General features: G+C 39.8%; 2 protein-coding genes across 19 annotated transcripts in view; one reads left to right on the top strand and one right to left on the bottom strand.

Annotated features, from left to right (window-relative positions):
- Positions 1–1034: 1034 nt before the first annotated feature.
- LOC132987120 (ras-related protein Rab-17-like) lies at positions 1035–3837 on the bottom strand. 2 transcript variants are annotated; one of them, XM_061053969.1, is made up of 5 exons: positions 3381–3837; positions 2161–2312; positions 1942–2067; positions 1591–1684; positions 1035–1264 (listed from the first exon to the last, which is right to left on the bottom strand). In XM_061053969.1, the coding sequence occupies exons 1-5, from the start codon at positions 3559–3561 to the stop codon at positions 1125–1127; spliced, it is 693 nt and encodes a 230-aa protein (XP_060909952.1). In that variant the 5' UTR covers positions 3562–3837; the 3' UTR covers positions 1035–1124. The 2 variants fall into 2 exon arrangements, with proteins under 2 accessions (XP_060909952.1, XP_060909953.1); XM_061053970.1 differs by having other exon boundaries at positions 1035–1271; positions 3381–3825.
- Positions 3838–6553: 2716 nt separating this feature from the next.
- lrrfip1a (leucine rich repeat (in FLII) interacting protein 1a) overlaps positions 6554–26372 on the top strand; it is a 51327-nt gene continuing 31508 nt past the window's right edge. For 8 of the 17 annotated variants that reach the window (XM_061053946.1, XM_061053954.1, XM_061053952.1 and 5 more), the window contains exons 1-2: positions 6555–7231; positions 25064–25150. In XM_061053946.1, coding sequence (XP_060909929.1) covers positions 7142–7231; positions 25064–25150 — 177 coding nt within the window. In that variant the 5' untranslated portion in view covers positions 6555–7141. Of the gene's footprint in view, positions 7232–25063; positions 25151–26372 lie in introns of all 17 variants that reach the window. The other 9 variants (XM_061053966.1, XM_061053960.1, XM_061053959.1 and 6 more) reach the window with 5 other exon arrangements.

Below are 26372 nucleotides of genomic sequence, written 5' to 3'. Positions count from 1 at the left end.
CCAAATGTAAACAGAAACATACCAAATGTCTGCAAAGTATCTGTAATACATATGTTGCATGGGGACAATTTTACCATTGTTTACAGTATGGTTATTTACAGCCCAGGGAGTGTTATCCAGAGCACAGTGCATTGTTTGTTTCGCACTCTTGTAAATCATCATAGAAGCAGAGTCATGCAACAGCAATGCTTTCCACAACGTGGAACATAAACAATAGAATTAAATCAACAGAAAAGTTGTTGAACATTTCTTCTGAACTAAAAACAGTTGAATACTTTCTGCGCTCCCTGACCTTAGATCTTCTTGAGTGTTAGAAGATATCTAATAGTCTAATGTCTGTGGATAAAGTTAGGAGCAAGAACCGCCTAGCTTAGCATAAAGAGGAACTTTTTCTTCCCCAACTGGAAAGTTACCGGGACATGGCGGATCAAAAAGAATATTGGTTCATCTCTGGAAACCTTTGCAAGATCTTGCATAAAGAAACTAGTTTCTCCAAAGTTAGAAACCTCCTCATCTCAGAAGAGAGAAAGCAAATCGGCACATGAGCACATGTTTAAAGTACAGGAGGCAATGAACTCTCGCTCAGGTTGTTAGTGATTTTTTTTCCCCATTTTGAAATGACGTTGAAAAAACGACGCCAATGAGAAAGTGCAAAAAGCTGCAGTTCCTTAAGAGTCCACATGAGGCTAGCTCCAAAAGACCCAAACACACCCCATATTAAAATGTCCGTTTTGAAAGCATAAATTTCCAAGTTCTCAGCCTGGTACAAAAACGATTTAGGTTTTATAAGTTAACGTCTTTATCGACAAACACTGAACAGGGGTGGAAGTTTTTTTTTGATGACTTACTAGTTTTGATTTTACGAAGGGGATAAGTCATTCATTATTAAGGATGTAACTGATTTGTCTGTAGCAGTTTGACAGGAGGCTTTAGACCCGCCTCAGCTCCACCTCTTTGCCTGCTTTCACCTTAACTCAGCTAGTGGGACCTTGGATCATTGTGAACACAATCATTTAAAAACCAAACCAGTTCAATCTGTGGCATAGACAGAGACTGACTGAGTTTATTCTACACCTTTAAAGTACAGGAGACAAACACAGGAACAAGGACAGGCAGCATTACAGTCAGTGGTTATGTGAGCTATGGTCCAACTCTACAGCAGGATGAGAACACGCTCGATGTGTCTCTAGGATGCAGATCCATGAGTGGTGTCTCGGTCCACTCTGACAGACCTCCCTGCTGCACTCCGATACACTCAGACACCCTGTGGGCTGAACCAGACCTCTGTTAATAAATGTGTCACGTACACTGATGTGTTACACAGTGAACTAAACTGTAACCTCTTACTTCGACTAAGACCATCTTGTAATAATGAATCCAAAATTGTGTTTGTTGTTCAGATTGATGGTGATTAAAAAAACCATGTGCTCCACATCTCTGTATCTGCTGCTCTCTAGTGGTATCAAGTGGCCTTTCTTCGGACTTTGGACCTTTGTTTACAGACATTAGTCTAACAGGAAGACAGGCTGGGAGGCCGAACTCCTTCAACAAAAATCCCCAAAATGACTTTCTAAAATGTCCTCCACTTACCAACATCTAGCAGCAGGTTGCTGACTTGATCCCCTGACAGAGCTGATGTCTCTGTGAAGAATAAACCCCTGTCCTTGGCCAGACTTTCTCCTTCCTGTTTGATGAAATAAAGAACATTAAATTTATTTGTTGTAGATTTAAAGATGCTCTGCATGCAGAACAGGAATATCAGTATTTTTTCCAACCTCTATCCTATTCAATATAATCTTTGGTGTGTGTAACAGGCTATCATAGCTGCAATGTAATCCCATCAGGGAAATCCTGATCAGAGTAAATCCACCAGAGCCACCTGAGTTACCTTTGAAACAGGGACAGACCTGGGTTAAGAAAGATGGTTTTCTGTGTCTGTACCTGCACTGAGACCTGTCGATCCAGTGTCAGATCTCCCTTGTTGCCTACCAGCCACACTACAGTAGATCCTTGGATGCAGTGTTTCTCCAGCTCTTTGAGCCAAACTTGAGCTCTGATATATGTCTTCTGAAGGGACACAAACAGACACTAGCTTAAGAGCACCATCAAAGACGAGACGGAAGAGGTCGCTTCCACGCTCAGGTGTCTGTTCCTTTTTACCCTTTTGCTGATGTCATAGACCAGGATTGCAGCGTGGGCTCCTCTGTAGTACAGCGGGGTGACACTGTGATATTTCTCCTGTCCTGCTGTGTCCCATATCTCAAAGCGAAGTGACACATCACTCAGGTGGACCGCACAGGTCATGTAGGCACCTAACACAGGTGACAAACACAGCATAATGACAACTAAGGGAAATTATTCATTTAAGACCGCTCAGTCTGGATCATACTTAAGTAAACACAGTAAAGAAAGCTGCAGTTTTGTATCAAATAAATAAATCATACAGCCATCAAGGTGCAGCAAATGTTATGTTTGGACATTTTCTGAAAGTGAATATTCACTGGAGTAATGTGAGAAAATTCTGGTTTATTTGAGGGAGATTAAACTAAAAATAGAATATGATACTCCTTCGTTGATCCGCAGAGGAGACTTTCAGGTGTGTGACCTACTTGTAATTCCAAGGATTATTTTCATTTGGACTTTTGAGTGTCGCTGCATGTTCAAAAAGTCATGAAAGTCAGCCCGTGCATCAGGCAATTTGAAAATTACTCATATCCTTCAACCCATGCCAATTTTTTTTTAAAGTCCCTTAATGTGTCTGTGAAATCCAAAAGAAAATCTGTCATTTTGGATATATTAGCCAAATTAATTGGGTCATTTTGGCCATTTCAGGAACTCCTCCTTATTTTATCTTAATGATTGGAAACAAAGAGAACATATTGCTATTTCATAGGTAAAAAAAAAGTGTATAAAGCAGCCCAATATAATGCAGCAATCATCATCTTCTATGAGCCTAGTTTTGTTTAGTTTCTACAGTTTACACTTTCACTTTATGAGCTCACTGCTCCTGGACGCAACTTGTCATGTTTAATAGGTTATTGTCTATAGAGCAAAGACATACTTTTCTCTATGGAAAGCCATGCTAACTTTTTAGCATCCCATGTTTAGACTAAGCTGAGTGAACTGTATGTAACTTTAACAACTGCAAAGCGTTCTCAACATCTACCCTCCTGACATGACATGAGGTAGAGAATAAATTACAAATGTAGCTCCCGGTAACTTCCTGGTAGAAAACCATGACTTATGTTGATATGACATCACACTGATTTGATCAGTAGATCTTCTTATAAGGCAATAAGTAAAGGACATGTTAAATGATTCCTTTATTGTTTACTTAGCTTTCACAGTTTAAAAAAACAAGAACAGTGTCACTAACTCACAGCCTATTGTAGGTGATGTATTCCTGAACTCGTCCTTCACAAATCTCTGTGCCAGACTGGACTTCCCGACACCAGAGGCTCCCAGAAGGACCATCTTAACCCTGAGAGTCTTCACCGGCGTGCTCAAAGTGTCACTGCGGAGCCGGGTTCTTCCTGGCGACCTTTGAAGACTTTCCCCCATAAAAAAGAGTAATTGACTCCAAAATATTGAAAGAATATGAACAGAAACTGTCCAGGAAGGTCCTCAAATCCCCAAAACTGTAGCAAGTCAGTCCTGTTAAAGACGAGTTAGTAGGTCTATGTCTTCTTTGTAGGAGTCTGTGCTAACCTCGACTCGTGTTCACAGAAAATAAAAGTAAAACCAAAGTCCAGTCTCAACTTGTAAAAGGCCAACAAACAATTTCACTTCCTTTTCTACATTCAGCGCTGAGCCATAAACGCTTACAGCCTATTATAAGAAAGCAAACACATAGTATCTCAGTGTTCGTGCCCACACAGCAGACTACCAGTTTTAAACCAGTGTTCATGTTTATTTTGCATTACACTCATGGGAAATGTTAGTCATCTTTCCAAAGTCCAGTGTTGTTTCTCTTCTACTCCGCTATTCTAATTCAAACACTGCATGTCGGGTGTAAACACATTCACTCTAGTTCACGTAATGTGTGTATCATTAACATTTCAGGGATTATCCTGCAGGCCTTTTCTTTCCTTATGTCTAGTGGCATTGTCACTTTATCACCACAAGAGGGCAGCATTGCATCTATTACAGCTTCAAAGTCTAAGACGTCATAACAGTGTGAGCATGCAAGTGAGTTAAATCTACCTTAACATGAAGGCTTTTTATGTTTTTAATGGTAATTTAATCAAAATAGAAAAATATTATACCACCCAACTGGCCCTATACTAAAAGATGCATCACCTACATCATACATAAATAGAACAGGCAATTATTATTAAGTAATATAAAGTTTAACTTTATTATTTTTTATGACAATTTTCATGATATTACTGTCAAATTCTGTAGACAAGCTTTGTGTTGGCATGCTCTATCATATGACCATATTTTAAATGTATAAAGTACGGTGACATGAGAAGGATTCATGTGAAAATATAAGGGAATGACACAAAATGTCTGTATTGCAAGTTCCTCATAAAGTGGTGCATTTTAAAATATTTCAATCTTGATTTAAAGTCTTGTTAAATATTTGTACTCTTCTCTGCTTTTACTCTATGCTACATTATATTTGCTCCTTTTTTATTTAACCTTTACCAAATGAAAAGTACTCTGTTAACAAACTGAAATTAAAGTCGTTTCCATGTTAGATGGTATGACGTGGAAATATACATGTAACATTTAAGGTTTATTTGAATCGTATTTCCATGTTGCTTTAATATGACGATATGAATAGAAATTTAAACTTAGATGTACAGTGTTAAAAATGACAGATGATTGTTTTTCTTTCTAGGATTTGTCAATGATAGCTTACAGCAGTGACAAAGACCTATGAAAGTGTAACTATAAATCGCCTTTGATATCCCACCCTGACTGTCTATAATGAGCCTTTGCATCAACAATAAGGGATTCAAATGTTGCTCATTCAAACTGAGGTCATGTGTATCTCTTTAAGAAACTCGCGACTGTTTTTAGAGCTCGCTGGTCATCATTAAAAATAGCAGACGGGGTGTGAGAGAGTGCGATAGCCCATGCTGGAGCTGCGGTTTCTGACTGAAACTGAGCCCCTGAACATGTATGGCGTCTCTGTCCAGAGGTTGATGGCGCGTTCAAATGTCGCGGGAAAACTCCGCAGAAACAACTCTCACATATAGGCCTACTTATTTAAAAGAGGTCTCAATTACAGTGTAAGGATTATGAAAATATATATTTATTTAATTTGAGAATAAAATGTATCTAAACAATGAACTTTAATAACTTGAATTGTATTTTCTTTCACTGTGAAACTGACAAGTCAGTTAATGTTAAGAAAACAGGCTTAGACTCTGTTGCTTAAAAATAAAAAGTTTAAATGCCTTGATAAAAATGTACGTACGTAAACACTGTGACGGGAAAGGTTGGCCTAGAAGCTTGTAACCACGGTGCCATCAAGGTTTTTAATTATGTAGAAATACAGTTTTCATGTCAGGAGCATGTCCAGAGGGGTGTCCAGAGGTGGCATTGGCCCTAAATCTAAATGGCCACCTCAGGTGCCACCCCAAAGTCCTTCACAATGATTGGCTTTTTTCCTTGTCAGACTTAGGTTAAAAACTAATATCTTGGCTGTGGTGCAACAGGCGGCTTTGTAGTTTCTTTGCATTTAAATGTTGCCCGTATTTTTGTTAGTATTTGAAATCGTAGAAAACACTCTACACATGAAGATAAGTGCATGGGAGAGGAATTAATCCATAAAAAATGGCAAGCAACCTCTTGCACAAAAAAATATGCAAAATAGATCAGATACTTTTATCTGATCTGCTTCAAATTTCACAGGTATGATCAGGGTTGGCCTCTGAACATTGACATAACAATGGTCAACTTCAACCATAGCGCCCCCTACAGCAAATGCTCAATTTCCTCCAAATGTCATAGCTGTCATGACAGTGCCAGCCTGAACTGCTCTACGTCAAAATTTGATGTGATCTTCATTACGTTGCCTATTTCAACATGCCGGTACTACGACTTTTACACAAATCGAACTGCACGGCCTGCTGCTTAGCCACGCTCCGCGGCTGCTGCACTCCCGCGGTCGCGACACACCCCGACATGCACCGGGTTGCGAGGGCCCTTCATCACCGCTTGCGGTTTTAACTGGTAATGTTTCTGCTCTTAAATGTTGCTTATAAATGATATATCATAAACTTATGATATACATCTTTCTCGTAAGTATAACTAAAGAATTAGCAGCTTAGATTGTATTGAAAACGAGTGCTTCCAGTGGAAAATGCACTTTCTTTGGACACAGGCCCTAATGTTAAAAAGACATGTGTTTTTGCCCCCCCTGTGTATGTCAACTCCCCAGTCAAGCCACCCTAGTCGAAATAATCTGGACACGCCCCTGGGCTATGAGTTAGGCTGGAAAAGTAATGCAAAGTGTTGAGCCACATTGTTACACAAAAGTACATTTTGGAATTTTAAAAAGTCTATTCCGTTACTGTGAATATTTGTTAACCTTAATAGCAACCAGTTTGTCTTCCGTCACTAATATGTCCGACATCACGTGAAGGCATCTTGATTGAGTACAGTCTTTGAAGTTCCTCAGTGTGTGACAGGTTCGAGTCCGTCGCTTTGAATCCCTCAGGTTGTGGATTCAAACTGCGGACACACATCACAAGAACAGATATTTACTTATTCATTCATCTTTATTCTTTACTTTCGGCGGTAGTTTGATTTTCCATTGACTGGGAGAGAATCACAGACGCGGTTTTAAAAGGAGAATTCAAATCCACCGTCATCGTTTCTGACAGAATTTGCTATAAACGCACCAGAAGCGCACGTGGGGCAGCCAGCAGTAACCATTTGAAACAAGACTTTCGTCGCGAGCGTGTGAGTGAACTGAAACACAGGAAGGAGTGTGAAAACGGATGTAAGACAATGACCCATGCTGTGAAAGCGAGCAGACACGGTTTCTTTTATTTCCTCGACTTTCATTTAACATTTTAGCGACACATGAGACCCACGCGATAGCTCGGTTTTGGATTACTTTGTGCGCTTTTCGCCGCAGTCCGACTCTTGTTTACAGTGAGTGGATTAAGTGTTTGGAGGAAACATGGGGACCCAGGGCACAGGACGGAAAAGATCCACCAAGAAGGAGAGGTCGACGGCAGAGGACGATGCCCTGAACCTCATAGCCAGAGAGGTGAGTCAGTGGAGAATTTCTCAAAAGTTTATGTTTCCACAGTTCATCAAATAACATCCTGTCAAAAATGAACAGAATGTCAAAACACCAGGGCTGGTCAATGACCCCAAAACCTACATACTGATATTCTTGTGCTAGGGAGACTCTTCTAGAGACCCATTTAAATGCCCTCAATCCTAATTTAGCCACACTTTTAGGATAAAACATCCATCCTAATGCTGAAAAAGTCCATGAAAGCACGTATAGTCTACGCCAACACAAACGCCTGCTGGTACCAGTGTTCCCAGTGTACCCAGCTGAACTCTCAAATTCGTCAACACATTTGAATATTTATCCTTTTTGGAGACGTTTTAAACCTGATTTTCAAACTGTCAGACAAATATTTGTGGGCAGTAACCTTGTAGAGACTTGAAACATGCTCAATAACCACAAGATGTTTTTTATTGTTGTAGTCATCAACATAGTCGAGTCAGGTAACATTCACAGCACATTTAAATAGAAAGGGAGTTCACCCAAACTGCTGCAGTTAGATGATGTGGCTTAAAGACTGTCTCATTATAGCTATAGACTTAAATACTCATTTTATAACATTTAAAGACTTGTAATCAAACAAGAGTAACTCCAACATTATGAAAATCAACTACAGAAATGTGTGCAGAAATTCCCACTGAGGAGATTTATAATGAAATATATTTTTAATGTAAATAATAGTCAAACCTGCACAGCTGCTCCATTGCACCTAAGACCTGTGTAAATCAGTCGACTTGAAGTGATGAAAGAAAACTCAAAGAACTTTGTCTTTTTCAATTCTCTAGTTTTCTGGAAGTTTTCATTTTTCAAAACAAAAAAACACCAACCAGAATTGACATGAAGTTATCCGCAGGAGAATTGCTGTTTTTACAACTTCTTACCGTCCTTGCTTTAGTCCTTTGCTGATTGTTTTGCACCAAAACAACAAGTCAAATTCCCAGTACATGTATGTGTAAATGTACTTTGCAGTAAACACCGAATTCTGATTCTGAGAAAGATCGGGTAATAATGAACTTTACAAAACCACCAGATCAGATAGAGCTTAAAACTGGGGGGGAACAAATGGTGTGCTTTAGATGTAGTTAAAAGAAAATGTAAATGTTGGGACAAGACACTAGGAGCTGATTATAATAGAAATAAAAGTCCAGTAACCTTTCGTCTTGAGGTTACTTCACTACCACCAACAGCAGATTTTGTGACGATGCGGCACGCTCCAGATTGAAGCAGCAGATCAGGAGTTCTTGTTAATCTGTTTTCTTTTTATTCTTGATTCAGTCAGTCAGTCTGAGACACAAGTTAGACACCTAGATAAATAATTAAATCCACCTTACAAAGATGTTCCTGTTCAAAGCTGGTGGTCCATCCAGGGATAAAATCCCTCATCCAGTTGACTAAACACTGAACTGTGAAACCAATAAACAAATGGGATTTTTAACTAAAGCTTAAATTGGTCATATTTTTATTTTGTCATCATCTCTGAATGACTCGTCTTACACCATATCCTATAATGAAAGCACTAATGATACATAGACATCAGTTATCGGAGCATTAATGCGTGGTCACTTTTGCATCTGATTCTGGTAATGGTTGTAGAAAGCTGTATCTAAGCTTTAAACTGCATGGATGACAGTAATGAGACAGCTATACATTTAGTGACTTTCAGCTGATTTGAAATGGTTTTCTTTACTAAGCAATAAGCCTTCCGTGTGCTAACATGCAGGAAGTGTCGGCCTAACCTCGATAATGAAACGCTGGAGCTGGCAGTTGTCTCTAACAGGTGCTGAAGTCGTGTTGTGACAGGTTTGCACTGTTTCAAGGTTTCTAATCTCTGAGTCCAGTGGAGGGTAAATACATGTTTTGTGCCAGGAATAATTCCATGTATGTCTGCAGGACATTTGACATGTGATACCCTGCACACTTCTGACTCCACCTGAGCCTTCAATGTGTTTAAACAAGGACAATTAAACATGACTTGAGTTGTATAGCTTAGCATAATCTACAAACGATAAAGAAAAGCCTCACATTTACTGCAATGTTGTGCCTCTGTCTTTGAGGAGGTTCGCCTTAGATTTCTGAAATACTGTTGCTCCAGCTCAGGTCTTACCAACCTTGACATGGTTCCAATTTATGCATTCGATTTTTAGTAAATAAAAACACCAAATGTTGAACATGTTCATACGATAAGGGTGGTTCAAAAAAAGCTTGAACTCCAGAAATATTTAACAATTCAGAGTCAGACCAACTTCTTTCTAAAAGTTTTAGGTCCTGGCATGGTGAAGTTTTTAGATCTTTGTCTATCAAACTTACAAAAATGAACAGGTTAAAGGTTTTATGTCATCATAAGTCTGGTTAGCTTTACATTCCTGTACCAAATGGCATTGGGAAAATACTGAATTTCAGGCTAAAATCTCTTAATTAAGGTTTTTTTATTCACTGGTTCTAATATCGTTTGTTTGTTTTTTGGAGAGGAAGAGTGAAAGAGACACGGATAATTCAGCTCATGGTAGAAACCTTGTTAACGGTGTCCACCAAAGGAATCCTAACATACAGAGGAAGTAACAAACGGTATATAACCATGAACACCATCATCACAGCCGACACACTCGGTGGAAATTGGCTTTGTCAAGCTAGTTGGGAGGAAGTTATGTCTGTGATAACCACACCCGGATGTTTCAGCAGATTTGCATGTCACTCTTCACTGACATACACATTTAACTGTCCTTGTTTTGAGCTGTGAAAGGCCCTGCTACCGATGGCAAGCCTGCAGACATTCTTCTTCTAACTACTGACTATTTACCTCGCTTAAGTGTATCTGAGGTTGCGCATTCTTGTTGCTGGCAATCATTTCTTGTCATCGTTTGTTTGCAGGAATGTTTTCTGGTCACGGTATTAGGAGAGTTTGACAGAATGTGTGCACAGTTTGTCTGCAACAGAGGATAATTATGTGGTAGTTCTCTTTTTTTAGAATGAATCCTCATTTGCTTTTTATGGTGCTGACAACAGTAAAACAATAACGGTAGCCAGTTTTTGAATCCCATCTGTGCAGCATGGAGAGAAAGTCTGTGCCTTTAAGTATCAAGGGGGTCACGTCCCACACTGGCAGTCCTCATGACAGGATGGTATGTCCGCCCTGATGAGTTGGCCTGTTCTGCCGAGGAGTTTTAAAAATAGACGCCTCTGAAAGATCAGCTGTTGCTGCACCCCAGGTTTAGATTTGGTCTGTGTGGGTGGGGGATGGGGTGGAAGAGGAGGGATGTGGCTCAGCAACTGGCCATCCTACCAGCATGGAAACATTGGAGCAGCGAGTCGCTGCATGGGATTGTTAGACAGCGTTGCAGAGAGCTGGAGAAAACAGTTTGAGATGCTGGTAGCTTAAGCTGCTGTTTTCGATCATTTGTTGAATCTTTCTCTACCTCCCCCAAGAGTTAAGAGAAACTTCATGATGTAAACCTGACTGAGTTTTGACCAAAGGGGAGCAGACCACACAGCAGGAAAGAATGTCGGCGCAGAATACCAGAGCATTAGTATTGCAGTACTTCAGGGAGTTGGTTCCCGACACATGTCAAACAATTTCTACCCGTTGTAAACATTAATTTGTGGCATGAAGTTGGCAAACTGTGGCTGACCAGAACTACTCCCGAACTGTTTGAAACTGTTGTGCATTGTTGACAATTGCAATAGCATTACTCATAACAAACGCAGAGTAAAGCTGCAATGCTCAGTTGATAATTGTTTTGAGAAACTAATTTGAGAATGGATCAATCCTTTAAGTTATGTTCATAGCACAAATATCTAAAAAGTTCTGGATACTCCTAAATGTGAGAATTTGCTGCTCGTCTTCTCCATTTATGAGAATACAACGAGAGCCTTTGTCTTGGACTATTGAGGGGACAAAAGAAGAAATATAAAAATGTCAGTTTGGGCCTTTGGAAAAAGTGTTGCCTCCAGGTAATTTTAAGATGTCTTTTTGAGGACTTTTGGACGTGTCTGGATTGGGTGTATTTTTGCAAAGGTTGTTTAAGCGAGACATTTCAACACAACTGTTCCTGAGGCTGGACTCGTTTGGTTTTAGCCTGAGGCTAAAATTTGCTTTGTGTTTGGTCTGAAGACATTTGGATGAAGCTCAAGCTGTCGTGCTTCCACCACAACGTGATGAACTTTGAATCCGCACACTGGGACACCAATATTACACCATTGCAGAATCAATAGCGAGATTTAATGACCCCTGAGTTGGTTACAGCGCTGTTACGGAATGACACCCAATGATAGACTTCCTACATGGGACAATTTGAACCATTTAAGCAGAAGTTCAGTTCAGTTGTTAGTGATCCAAATGATCAGTCTGGAGCCACCATCAGGTCAACATTTCAAAGAGTTCCTTACATAAGATAAGTTTACACAAGCGACCCTGGCTACTCCATTTGATATCTAGATTTTTTTTGTCCTTTGGTTTGATAAAAAATACCTGTTATGTTTGTAGAACCAGTCAGCTGTTTATGAATCCTGATGAGCAGGCCACTAGCAGATTTGTTTTTTGTTTTGGTGATAAACCAACCCATTTATGAAAACAGGACAATTGGCCAAAAAAGGATTAATCAAATCCCCACAAGCTGCTCGGGCTTTCTGCTCAGGATTTCAGCTTGTTTATAAGGTCCATAACAGCTACAGTTGTGTATTAGTGTGCTTTTTTCAACGCATAAATGTCTCTATTGGTAAGATATTTTCTTCAATTTTTTTCCCCCAACAGTGAGGTTGCTGCATACAGATGAAACTTTCACATGTAAAGAAAGAGAGAAACCTGCAAACGAGTGTTGTGGCTTTATTAAGATAATATTAATTCTGTTGACCTGAAATTGTAGAACAAAAACATATATTTTTTAAGCCGTTTTTAGCTTTGCTACTGCTGTAAACCACAGTTATGTAGCTGAGAGAAGTAATGAGAGAGCATTCAACCTAAACAAACATTTGGGCTCTGGTTGCAAGCCCAAACTGCAATCAAGTGGCTAGCCCGAGGGCTAGCCACTTGATTGCAGTTTAACCAATGCTAACATTGCTTTTGATCGCCTTTAACATCACATACTGCATGTAGAAGATGCATATTCACAACGGCACGGGCATAACATGGAAAATAATACATCCCTCTGGAACTCTTTTTGATAACTTTTGCTCGGCCTTTAACATCACCTTTTAGAGTTCTGTGTGTTTACCTTGAAGTGTACCACAGTGCACCAGCACTTCCCTCAATGTGAGGTCAGAAAACCTTTATCAGTGATGATAACAGTCCTGGAATCTGGCCCAAACTAAACTCTCACTTTCTTAAAAAGGGATCTTGTTAAAATTCTGTCCGAGTATGAAACACACCCAAAGATCACAGCCGGCTGAATGTGTCAGAGTATTTAATCTGGTTGATCTTGTTTATGGGCGCATGCTAGGCTTGTGTATGTTGTTAGATTAAACTTGCAACACTCTTGGTGACTGATGGGAAAAGAATAATGAGTTTGAAAGACATAACAAGTGTTTATCTTACTGACAAATAGACGAGCAGTCAAGGTTGTTTTGCTTTACAGATACAAACTCAGACACTCCTTCACATAGAAAATGCTGCCTTTCTACGTTTGTTTAGGGCTAGTTATACTGTTACATATTTCATAAAGAAATTATATTTATCTGGACCAGATAGCCTAGCGATTATGTGGCGCGCCCCATGTACACTGTACAGAGGCTATAGTCTTTGACGCAGCGGCCGAGGGTTCAAATCCAGCCTGGGCTCTTTGATGTCATCTCCCACTCTCTCCTCACCTCCTGTAATGGGGAAAAAAGCCTACAAACTCATAGAACTTTGTTTAAAAACTGTAGGTCTTAGTTAAAGGACTCTAAATTATGAGGGCTTCCCAATGCATGGCTGCTATTTTATAGCAGCACAAAGCGCAAAAGAACACAGTGATAGTGGATCTAAATCACTAAATCAGAAGGGGAAGTGATGTGATTAATGAAAGAAAACTCCCAGATACTCACAACAGTGCTTGGGCAGGTCTTCATCAGCTGATCAAAATGACGGGGGGGGGGGGGGAACTGATCAACAAGTGGAAGCCCAGTTCTTCAAATCCACTTGTTGCGAATGGTACAAGCATTAACATTAACACATGGTGTGGGTTCTCTTGTTCATTCAGTACAACGATGAAAGAATTTGTAAATGTAAATCAATCCCAAGTGTTTTCAGAGTAGACACTCCGCTGGTTTTTAAGTCATAAATTGTCAAAAGTGGCACAGTTACATCTTCACTTTGCTTTTCAGGGATAAATCATGACATGCCTCTTGAAAGGAGTCAGGGACACAGAGAGCTTTGACGAGCCGCTTTAATTGAACCTCTCCTGCACATATAACATGAAAACCAAAGTATTATCGAGCAGTAATGCACTGAGTATGGTTCTTCTTCATCAGTCTGCAAATGGTTTATGAAAAGTTGAGCTAATGAGCAGCAGTGTGTAATAACACTGTGACCTAAACCAAACTGGTTTTACGTCTAAAGAAAACAAATTCACAAGTTACTCAGGTATTTTGATACTTAAACTTAATGGTTCAAAAAGACCAACAGACCAGCCAATGTCACCACCAGCCGTGTAGCTTCACCTGTTAGCTTGGCATCAATAACCTAACATGGGTTAGAGCAATGGTTCTCAACTGGTGGGTCTGGACCCATAAGTGGGTAACGGAGCCGTGTTCAGTGGGCCGCAAAGGTGTGCCTGGAAGAAATATTGTTTCAAAAAGTCTATGAAGCTTTTTTTAAACAAGTTTGTTTTTGTTCTATCTTTGTTGTATCACACTTCTTACCACCTTGAGGTCCAAACTGGACAACGTTTTGTTTATCAGAAGTTTGGGTCGCACTTTTTCATGGAGGAGTTGGGTCCCCCTGAGGCTTGACCAGTTAAGAACCATTGGGTTAGAGTAACCCCCAATTCACACATACTCCGTGCGCGCCGCGGTTTTGCTCCGTCGGACGGCTCGCGCCCATTCACACTGGATCCGTTTCTGGGACGTCAGCGCAGCAGAGCGCACCCATGACACATCACAGGAGAACTACAAGATCCCGCGGGAATAAAGAGAAAAGCATGCAGACAACATGTTGCTTTGTCTTTCTGAGGATGCATTGTTGTTAATTCGGTTCCTGTTTTGACGTAATGTTGATAAAGTGATGAAAAATACGATCGCGAGTCCGTATATTGTGTTTTATTTTGAAATTGACCGGATGCTCTGTGCGTTTCCTTGTCTGACTTCCTGTCCGGGCTGTCACATTCTGTCCAGCTTGACGAGTGCCTGCAGCGTACTCCGGCGAAAATAGACTCGCTGCGTATTTGAAACGGAGCAGAGCGTAGTGGCGTTGGTGACACGCGCCGGAGACGGACTGCAGCGCGCCCTGTGTGAACACAATGATTGACTAGAGTGGCAGCTAAGTACAACGTAGTGCGTGGCGCAGACGTGGCGCAGACGTACCGCGGCGCGCACGGAGTATGTGTGAATTGGGGGTAACAGTCAGGTTGCAGTAATACTCCTCTGCGTTGTAAAAAGACTGTCAAACCGTCTGCACTTAAACCTGTTGGTCAGTGTTGACATTATGAGATGGAATTGGCCTTCCACAGAAACAGTGTTATCAGATTTAGTCAGAATTTGCCCACTACGAGAATTAAAAGAGGGGGACATTTATTATATAACAGATATGTGTGTAATACTGTCATGGCTGAGGATGCTGCATGTACTTAAATACTGATCATTTCATTTGTTGCTTGGATAAATCAGCCAACTGAGAGGATTTCTGTTTTTTTTTTAAGCCCTACTAATCCGCAGTAAATCCTTAGTTTTCCATATGTGTTGCTCTGTTACACAGCATTAACTTTTGGAGTGTCTGTTGAAAATCAGTTTTGTGCATGCGACTTTAATGGATCTGAACTGGGGATTAAGTGGTCATGCTGGTACTGAGTGGCTGACAGAAGCTCGGTGAAGCGTGGAGGAAAATTAGGTATTTAGGGTGGATTAGTCTGGAGGTTTATGATGGAGAACCACTTGTGTCAGGGAAGTAGTTTTAATAATTAATAATTTAATCATAGCTAATGGCATTATAGAAACAGACTAAAGTAGTTAACAAATTAATAAATTGCTTAATAAACAAACAAAAATTTGTTTATTTTGTAGTGAAATTCAAATGGGTAAAATATGGAAACTACAAGATTCCCACATTGAGTTAGGGTTTGGTAGACTAGCAGATTTGTCCTTTGACACTTGCATTTCCAATCCCACAATAATCTTTTTCTTTTCCTATCAACTCTTCTGATTGGCCGAATGGTGAAAATGAATGCCGTCTTTGTCCATGGCGGAGTGTGAGTGCATGGTACATGACGATAAAATGAACTTTTAATTCCTTTGTTGTTTGTTTGTCATGCACATTTGTGAAAGTATGATTAGTTGTGTGTGACCCTGTATGCCCTTTTGCCTCATTTCCTCTATATGATGTGGTCCTTTATAGTTGATGGCGCAGAGGGGGAAACCCACCACACCATCATCTTTTCAGTTTTACACTCATCTAGAGAACAAGTCGGAAAGCCACAGTCCCTCATGCAGTTACAAGTTAATCTTTAATGCTGAGGACAAGCAGCACCCATTTACACAATGACTGTTTCACTGAATAAATAGTGCAGTTATTTAAAATCTATGCACTTCATTCATGAAGATGTTCTCTGTTTCACCTAACTGTGTCTGGAGCAGACAGACGTTTTCCAGTGAACACCAATAACGCCATGAAGCACTTTTTAGTCCAAACAATTAGCTTGAGTATTTCCTGATGCGTGTTTAGACACCAAAATCTGGCTTTGCTTCACCTTATCTCGCCTGACTCATGTCTCCTTAAAAGGAAGTGGCTGTGTGTGTGTTGACTTCCTTTTGATGACATCATCACTTGCAAAGCCCATGCAGATTGTTATCGCAAACTCCTTCCTGTTTGTGTTCTCCATGATTGAGTTCCTTTCAAAGCTGAGGGAGCGGTGGGGGTGGGTGGGGCTCCATGGAAAGAGAGTGTGGGCGGGGTCTGTAGTTAACTTTTTGACTCACCGGGTAGGTGAAAAAAATCATAATCCAGAATAATCAATTGCCTTTTTGCTTCATGTTTGTTTCAGCACATTTAATTGCGTTAATAAGGTATTATCTTTCAGTGGATCCGATCACAGATTAAAGAAATGTTTCTGATAATTTTATCTGGTCAGAAAATTAATAAATGATAATAAAAGTATTTGCTTGCCTTTATTTAATTTGTTTAATGAGTGACCAGTCCAGACCCCTATATCCGTCCCTGCAGACTAAGTTTATCAATATTACAAACACAAAACAAAAATTCCTATGTGAATAATGAAATAGCTTTAATCCACAAATAAAAGTTTTTCTCTGAATTTAATTTAATTTTGACAAAGTTGATCGTAACCAGTCTCTTCATTTAGAGGATATGGTGTATTACTGGCTGCTCCTGAGGTGAAACGGTGAGAGTTTCAGATATCTTCATTGTTTGGATATAATGTAGTTCTGTTGCTCTTACAGCATACTGCTGAATATTGTAAATCAATCAATGATGGGAATCAGAGGTGATGGAGACTGAAAAGTAAGTATACTATACTCCGTATACCTGCGTATACCCTGCACTACACCACTGTTCATAGCCCACTACTACTCCATCTATCCACTGTGTTTGAAGTCAAGGCACTGTCATTTTCAGCTGCATCATGTAACGTATTTTATTCAGTGTTTTTACCAGTATTAAATTATCAGGTGTTTTTTTTATCTTGGAGGAGACCCCTACAGATGAATTGGCAAAAACCTCATAAAAGAAGAAAAGATTTTAGACTTGTTCTATTACAGTCTGCCATGCTGCCATGCAACAATGACACAACAAAGAATAATTCAAATCATCATTGACCTTTAAAGTGTCTGCCTTGGTAGGGTTTGACCATCACTAGAAGGTCCGAGGTCGGAGTTGCTTCCAGAGCCCCTGTAGTCCAGAACACGTGAGCTACATGGAGCTAAACTGAAAGTGAACAGAGAGGATCAATGTAGAGAAAGACCAGTGTGCTAAAATGTTGTGATAGCTGAAGTAATCGCTGTAAAGGGTTCCTGTAGTCCAGGCGTATCACTGACTCAATTTACCAAACCCATACAATGTCTCACAGGCATTTGAACCTTACGCCCTGCTCCCAAGAAGCTCCAGGTAAACAGTGTTTATGTGCTGCATAGATGTAGCATGCAGAAATGAATTATCCTATGTCACAGAAATTCCTCTCTGCAACTGATCTGTTATTCAGCTCACTGACTGGGCTAGGTTGGGTAACTTCCTGTGAACTATTGCTTAGTCCCCTCATGCTTTAGTAGCAATATAAACTACTGCTGCCTGAGGCCCCATGTCCATGTTCAGGCTACAAGAAGCTTCCTATTACTTCCAGAAGGAAAAACAAGGACGACCCTGCAGTGTCTGAACAATTGAAAACATGTGGACACCATTGACAAAAATATAAAAAATGATGGTCTTGAACTGCAGGTCACAGTCTTGATGGAGTGACCCACGGTTTGTTGGGAAGAACAGTCCAGTAGTGTGTTTGTTGATTGAATGGTTGGGGATTTTCTACTTCCAATAATTCACTCGGTTGCACAGGAATCATATTAATGTTCTGGGTAAGAAACTTTTTATCTCTGTAATTCCATGTTTGGCTCTCAGTTTGAGTAAAATACTTTCCCTGACATTGAGAGTAAGGTTGGTTGCTCAAACTGCGCTGCCTGCCTTATTTTATTTTAAGAAATGTCTGAAACATGTTTTGTTTTTTGTCCTGGCCTGATGTGGCCTGCACTGTTAGTTGCTTACCAGTTGGTTTGCAGAGCTGAGAACTTTCCAGCTGTTCTAAGTTTGTGGTGAGGCCAGAGGTTTGGTTGCATGGTTGTGTGAGGCAAACAGGAGCTTTAACTTGAGTAGCTCAAAGTTGTTTCAATGAACTTACAAAGAAAGGATTTCTGTGCTTCTAATAAATCTGCATGGATCCTCGTTAGTCTGCAAACTTGTCAAAATTGCTGCCTTCTAGCTACACAGCATTTCATATAATCTAAGCAAAGAGGAATGCTGAGCAAACTGTAGTTTGGTGTCAAACTTTAATTCAGGTTAGTAACATTGACTTTTTATAATGCCTGAAGTTTTTGAAACACAGACTCAATTTGTCCACTTCTGCATCCTTCTTCTCCGTCTGTTCAGTTGACTCATGTCTGTGGCTTTAGCAGAAGCTGAGTGTTTTAGCAGCCACTCCCTATAAGGCAGCACCTCGGAGGTTTATAAGGTTTTCAAAGAGGAAATACGCTCTTTTTTTTTCCATTTCAGTCATCACAACCTTCCACTGTATAATAACCAAACTGTGTGTGTGTGAATTCACTTAAAGGTCCCGCCTCATTTTGAATACATCCGAGGCCTTAAGTTGGTCAGAAATCAGTTATTTCTGTATGCGCTCTTTGTCCAGCCTGTCAGCACTCGTGGTCATTAAAATACCCGTCCTGCTTTCAGTGGCTGAAGACTGGTATTCAGGGCGTGGGAACTCTGCCGACTGAGACTCAGTCAGACCAGGCTGGCATTTAGTTGTGGTGGCACTTGAAGGCTTGGTGCCCTCATAGATTATCAGTAGACACAAGGGATCAGGTTGACAGAAGCCAGGCCAATATGTCTGTCCTTCCAAGTCACCTCAGTATGTGGAACAGAAGTGCTATGTGGGACTGAAATGTGCAGATTAAAAACACTGATTAAAGGACCTTTCTAATAATGATGTTGACCAAGAGTTCAATGGAAACAAAGAAAGTGATCAAGGCAGAGGTGGACCAGCACTTTTTATTTACTTCAAGGAAAAATTACTGTTTTGTTTTTTTAATGGAGAATAACAGAAAAAAGATATCTATCCTGATATGGATCTAATGTTGTCAGACCCTGAGATTAACACTAAAAACCCACTGCCACTCATAATTACGAAGCTTTATGATAACACACTTTGATTGGGTATGTCTGCTTTCAAGGATTATGTTGCAGCCATCACAGCCTCTTCTGTGGCTGTTGGCTGAACACATCAGCTTGAGCAATTCTAGAGGTACCGGTACTTTAGATCTGTTAGTTATTTAAACTCTTGAATATCTGAAAATAGGACACGTGTCAACATGATGAAATTCCCCTTTAATGGGGCATTACGTTTATGTTTGGAGAAGCCAGTATGTGACATTATTTTGAGCAGAGCTCTACAGGTCGATTTAAACGTCCTGTCAGGACTAACAGGAAGGTTAACACACACTGTGTTACACAACCATCTTTACACAATATTTTTGAAATGTCATTCTCTCTAACTTAATGTTAGTTCCTTGTCTTGTCAGAGTATCCACATTTTGTAACGAACTAGCTCATTAGCTCTCAGGAGGAAAGTCACCTTATTGAGATAGTGCTGAATTAGGGCAGTTTTGATGGACTTCCAGACCATGTAGGTCATTATAAATAGCTGAAAAGGAGGAGGGAAAAAAAATATGCAATTCTATCTTTTGGCCTATTTAGACAGATCTTTCTGACTGGAGGATGCTGGAATATACACACATACTGTAGGTACAACATGTGGGGACAGTGACCCATAGTTGTGTTTAACGTTTAATTAAAGGAAAATGTTTGTGCTTTAGAGAGCACAAAGAAATAGTTTTTGAAACAACATAACATTGAGACAGTCTTTGTCTCAGAGTTAGTTTAATAAACCATGGTTCAAGGAAGTCCTCAACCTCAACTCTGAAACACTTTTTTAATTTTGACTTCTATATGCCAAGGGTTTTACAAAATGTTACAGAATAGATGAACAATTCCAAAAAATAATTGTACAAATTATTTATTAAATCATTGGCTTTTTACAGAAAACGTTTTTTCACCTTGTTGAATATACTGCTGCTTTTTTTTGGGGGGGGGGGGGCTGTATATTCAACAAGGTGAAAACTGTAGTATGTAAATAGCCAATGATTTATTGGGGGGGGGGCAGTTTGCACTAGTCCTTGTGTTTTATTAATAAATCAGAAGTTTGGATGTTTCCATAAATCAGAAATTTGTTTTTTAAAATGTTCTGGTATATCCCAGAGTGAGTGTGTTTTTCACACATACACATCACTCCCTTCCAACCCATAAACGGCACCAACGATGGAATCATTCACACTTCTTCTGAGTATTATTTAGTACTGAAACAACTGGTGTGAAAGCTGACAGTTTGGCAGGAATACATCACTGTCTATGGAAATACTTCTCTGTGTGGATGGACTGTCTGACTGTCTCACTTTTCACACCTTTCTATTTTAAGAATCATTTTCCACAAATCCTGCTGGACCTCCTTCTTGGTTTCTGAAGTTTATGTTCTCTGTTACACAAAAGTGTATGTGTTTGGATTTATTTCTAGGTAAGAAGGATTGATAACTCTACCTCTGCACCACAACATGATTTGTTTCTCAGACGATGCATCATAACATGGATTCAGATATGTAGTCTGCACCAATGAATATACATTAAGATGTGCTATCAATCACTCTGTCCTAAGATTTGACTGCAGAAAAGAACATTGCACAAAATACTTTCTATAGAAGTACAGCCTTTATTTCAGCACACGTTAGCTTTTAAATAAAGCCATTTCAGTTTGGAAAATATGTCGTGCCTCGACTGTTAGGATTGTTTCATTCAGCTTGCTGCTGTTGGGTGGGGTTAATAGCATTCTCACATTTTGGATCATGTCAATTAAGCCGCCTTCCCCAGAAAACTCTTATTCAGTAAGATTAAATGCATGTCCTGGAGTTTTTGTGTTGATGGATGTGCAGCATTGTAGCACCCTCTCATCAGATGCCTGACTCAAAACTAGTTGTAAAATAATTAGCTAATTATTTCCTCCTGAACATTGAAGTTTTTCCTGTGATTTTGCCTCGTATACACAATGTAAACCAATGACATCAGAGTTATAACAACTCTTAATCCTTAGCTTGAGTAAGTGAGAGTCAGTGCGACATCGCCATCAGAACAAAGTGTTCATGTTAGAGGAGGTTTTTTTCAGAGCTGTGTTTTTGCTGCTGGAGGCTAACAGACTGATGACATGGTACTGCTCTCACACTGCAGCTCTGTCACCCCAAGGGTCATTGATGAGAAAATGTGTATTAAGAGCGAGACCCAGTATGTTCAGATGTGTCAGCACTGTTACAGCATTAGCTTAGAGGACCTTCTGTGTGTGTGTGTGCGTGAAGGCCATGGGCATAAATGTTAAGAAGCTGAAACACAATAAGCAATCGTTGACTGAGAGGAAATACCATCCAGACAGTCGGTGAGGGAGCCAGGGGCAAGACAGCAATCACTGAGGACTATTTCTGGTACATCTCTTTCAATGCTCTGATGAATGCTTTCAAGAGCTTTTGGTTTTGGTTTTTGTTGGGAATGTCCTGGTTAGACATTTACTCACATCCATGAACAGGAGGTGCTGAGCACGCACAGAGATTACTGCAGGGTAAAACAATCATATCTACTGATGCAGCAACAAGCCGGCTGTTCTCAGGCCGCTCACTTTGAAAGCAGACTTAGGTTGGTAGTCATTATGTAAATTCAACCTTAAGACTTTAATATCCTAAACTTAAAAGTTGCATCTGTACTTAAAAGAGATCTACACATTAAATTGAAAGAGGAAAGAAATGCTGCACTGACCTCTAAAGGTTGTTCACTGCCATGATCACAGTTAGGTGCAGTCAGGTTTTTATGCAAATAGGCAGAACCCCAGATGAACACAGGGATGTGTGAAATTAATGGAGAAATGTCAATACCTTCCCTAGTCGGCACCAGAATTACTATACAGCTATTATAAATATATTTATTAATGTATTAATGTAAAGTTGTGTCTAAACTGTAACACAGCCACCAGTCACTGGGCCTGCTCTCCCTGCTCTTCTGTTCAGATGTAAACAAGCACAGTGAGTGGAGATGCCATCTTTGTTGGAGCAGGACAGGTAAACATGATGGTAAATGGTAAATGGACTTGAGCTTATATAGTGCTTTTCTAGTCTTCCAACTACTCAAAGCGCTTTTACACTGCCTGTCACACCTACACATTCACACACTGATGGTAGTGATCGCTATGTAGTATCATCAGAAGTAACTAATCCCATTCATACACTGCCACCGAAGCAGCGGGAGCAATTCAGGGTTAAGTGTCTTGCCCAAGGACACATCGGACATGTTGCTCAGCTGGGGATCGAACCCTTGACCTTCCTGTTGAGAGGCGACAACTCTACCAAGTGACTCTACACCATGATGTGTATAACCACTCGACCTGAACAATGTGTAACCACATTCAGCTCAGGCATGTGGAGGTTACCCTGCAAGGAGGACTGGAGGCTGGTGGTTCTCGCACTGCTGGTGTTAGCCACACTTAGTAAATCAATTTGACATCCCTTACACGCTGAGTGATGAATGTCACAAAGTTAATTAATATTCAACTTAACTTAATAGGATACACTCTATTGTTTTGCACAGTGTTTATCTGTGTTCATAAAAAACTGTGCTACATTTTGGGTGTGTTTTTGGAGTGTTTTCTTACCTTTTAGACTAATCCAGTGGTTCTCAACTGGTGGGTCGTGGAGTCATTTTCAGTGGGTCCCGAAGGGTACCTGAGGAAAAAAAAACTGTCAAATAGTCTCAAAATCACTTTTAAAACATGTTTGTTTTGCTTCATCTCTTTGTTCTGTCATGTGTTTTGTTCCATCTGAGGTCCAAACAGCACACTTTTTCATAAAACAAATCTCATTAGTTGAAAAATATCTGAAACCTGGGTTGTGATTTCTTATTGAGGAGTTGGAGGTGGGTCCTGAGGCCAGACCAGTTGAGAACCACTGGTCTCGTCTGCTCATCTGAATTTAAAGAGACATTTGTCACCAGGTTCATCCCTAAGCATTGGTACCTTCTTAATCATTACTCAGCATCTGGTTACTTTTGAAGTGTAAGAAAAAAACAGTTATATGATATTCTTTGGTAGAAGACATGCAGCCAAACTACTTATTGGTTTGTTTGGATCTCCATTAGCTTCAGCATAAACTTGAAGTTATTCTTCCTGGGGTCTGTGTTGCTGTAGTGTATATTGTGATTATACGGTTTCCAAAACAAAAAAAATCTGTATATTTGCTTAACACCCTCACAAAAAAACAACAACAAAAAACTCACATATTAAATGCAAATGTCATAAATAATTCTGAATACTGATGTCAGGTGGTTGATCCTATTTCATGAGTCTTGAACATTTCTTGAATTATCTAACCGGAGATGTTTTACTACTGAAATGTAAGATTAGTAGACATCATTTACAGAGTCATGACTTATAGTAACTGATTATTGTTTGCACCTTTGCCTTTAAATCTTGCTCTTTGTGTCTTCTGTTACTCGGTCACGGTGACAGACAGAGGAGGAAATGCATCGGTGTGATGGTAGGAGGGATTAGAGCGACCCCGCCTAGAGGCAAACAGACTGCTGCAACCACACTGTGTCACCACAAAGTTAGAGGAAGGAAATGCTTACACACTGTGTAACGCACACTCATACAGTACGCTCTCTGAGAGAGGTCCTTTTAAGGAAAAGGTCCTACTCCTGCCCGAGTGCTGAGTGGAGCAAAGGCAATGCCTTCAAATACACAAATACATATACATTACACACATTTACACACTGTTGTGACTGCACGTCGGCACAGGCTCTGAATATTCTCACAACTTCTGAGCACTTATAAATATAGTCAACTACAACTATTCAGGGTTTAAAGGACACTTGATATTCTGTGTTTATAGTCACTGCTAATCCAGTCGCCACTCAGTAGTGTAAACAACATGATCTGTGAAGATTATTAGCAACAATTATCTTTATTTTTTATATACCGGGAGCAACATTTAAAAAGCATGACTTTGGTACCATTTTAACCCTCAGAACTCTGTAATAGAAACAGTCGACCGGTGTCTACTACATTCATTATCTGCTTCATGTGATGCTATATTTTTAATATTTTCACATGCTATCTTCCTAGAATCCAAAAACTTAAAGGGTTAAAAAAAAAACTGGTATACAAGTTAATAAACTATAAATGCTGGTAACAGTATTTAAATGGTATCAGAAATAAAAAGATTCATAAATTATCCAACCGTTATTACAAATAAACACACAAAACATGTCGATCCAATGATTTAAGAAAAAAGGAAACGCCAACAAAATACTTCTGAAAACCCGAGAGGTTATTTGAACCCTTTTCATTTCATCTTTTTTGAGATATGTTTATTTTTGTAAGCAGAGTGAGGAGGGCTTTTGTTGTTTTATCTACAGAGGAAACACAAGTTTGTTTTGTTTTTCATGTAGTTTCTTTAAATGCTTCATACCCACAAGAGCTGTACAACCCAAAGGTTCTAAAGGTTCTCCTTTAGCTATCAGGTTTTGTTTTCATTCGTTTAAAACAGAAGTTTGACAACAATCTACTAGACACTCTGTTTGGGATCCATTTCATTGCATTACATCTTTAACTCTAATTACGGGGTCCATTATTCTTTGAGATTTTTTCACATCTCATAGAAAACCCTTTGAGGAACTGGACGTCTGTTCACACGACTGTTCCGCATTTCTCAATGTTTTAAGTTGTGTGCCTGGCTAAATTGGCACCTATCTAACTTCCATTTTTCCCTCTGTTTCCTCTTTCTCTTTTCCTGTATCTCTTTTTACCATCCTCTCAGGCTGAAGCCAGGCTGGCAGCAAAGAGGGCCGCCCGGGCCGAGGCAAGAGAGATCCGCATGAAGGAGCTGGAGAGACAACAGAAAGAGGTACAGTATACGCTGAGAAATACACAGTACGCTACCACAAAAAACTCTGGTGTAGCTTGTAAATGGCACGTCTACTCATATCTGTATTTATGCTGTGACTAAACCTGGAGGAGGTCAACAAATGAATATAACACTATCACTCAAATGTGTCACTATAGGGACTGATGTATGCCACATGGCCTGGTGACATGTGACCATAATGTTAGAGGTCTTGTTGGTAGTTTGTGGCTAAAGCATTTCTTTAACACTCATAAGTTGTAACTTTAATAACTTTTAAATAGACTCGTAAACAGGAAGCTGAAGCTCTTGCACATTGGTGACTTTATTACACTTTTAATTGTTTGCCTATATCTTAAAAATACAAACAAACTGGTACAGCAGTTGGTCTACAACCAAGTGAACCTAATACCCAGTAAGGATGCACATGTCCCACAGCGGATCTGATTTAATCAGTAGCCTACATGTAAACACCTGATCATATGTCATGTAAACAGGACTGGGAAAGAAACAGATGTGACCATGTAAACAGGGTTATTGTCTTGATTATTTTCCTTTTAATAAATCAACTATACAGCTTATTAAGAAAAAGAGCCTCTGATAGCAGTAGGTGAATAATTGTTTCATTTTGGTTGAGGAAGTGTTTAATGTGTCAAATTGAGGCTCAGTTTCCAGTAACATGTCTGAAATCACTCACTCATTCCCTACTCCCTATTCACTATATAGTGAGTTTAATGCAGTGGACTATATAGTGCACTCACTCAGCAAAATTAAAAAACATTTTGGACACTACTCGCTCACTCACCGGCCGCTGACAGTGACATCATTGTTGTCGCGCAACTGAAACGCGCAGCTTTAACTATGGCCGAGGATCAATAACAACGGTAAATAACAGCATAAATTTCTGTGATAACTCATATTATACTGAGTGTATTTTCACGAAACATTTACAAATAATAAATACTTATAAAATATAGAATTTTACATAATGAGACATATTTTCGGACCAAAACTAAATGATTTATGCTCACAGACTCTGGTTTCTCGTCTGTCATCATCATTAGGACAAACTAACATCACTAAAGTTGACGATCTTTTAATCTTTATTAAAACTGATCATAGATTTCAGTAAAACGCTCTGAATATGAACTTTATTGAGTTTCTGTGTTCATGCCGGTCGCTCCTCTCGTCCGTTTGAGAGCAGCCGAGTCAAACGCCACTCTCC

This window comes from Labrus mixtus, chromosome 13, assembly GCF_963584025.1.
Source record: "Labrus mixtus chromosome 13, fLabMix1.1, whole genome shotgun sequence".
Lineage (NCBI taxonomy): Eukaryota > Metazoa > Chordata > Actinopteri > Labriformes > Labridae > Labrus > Labrus mixtus.
Note: the sequence above shows the minus strand (reverse complement) of the source record. Positions and strands in the feature narration are given on the sequence as shown.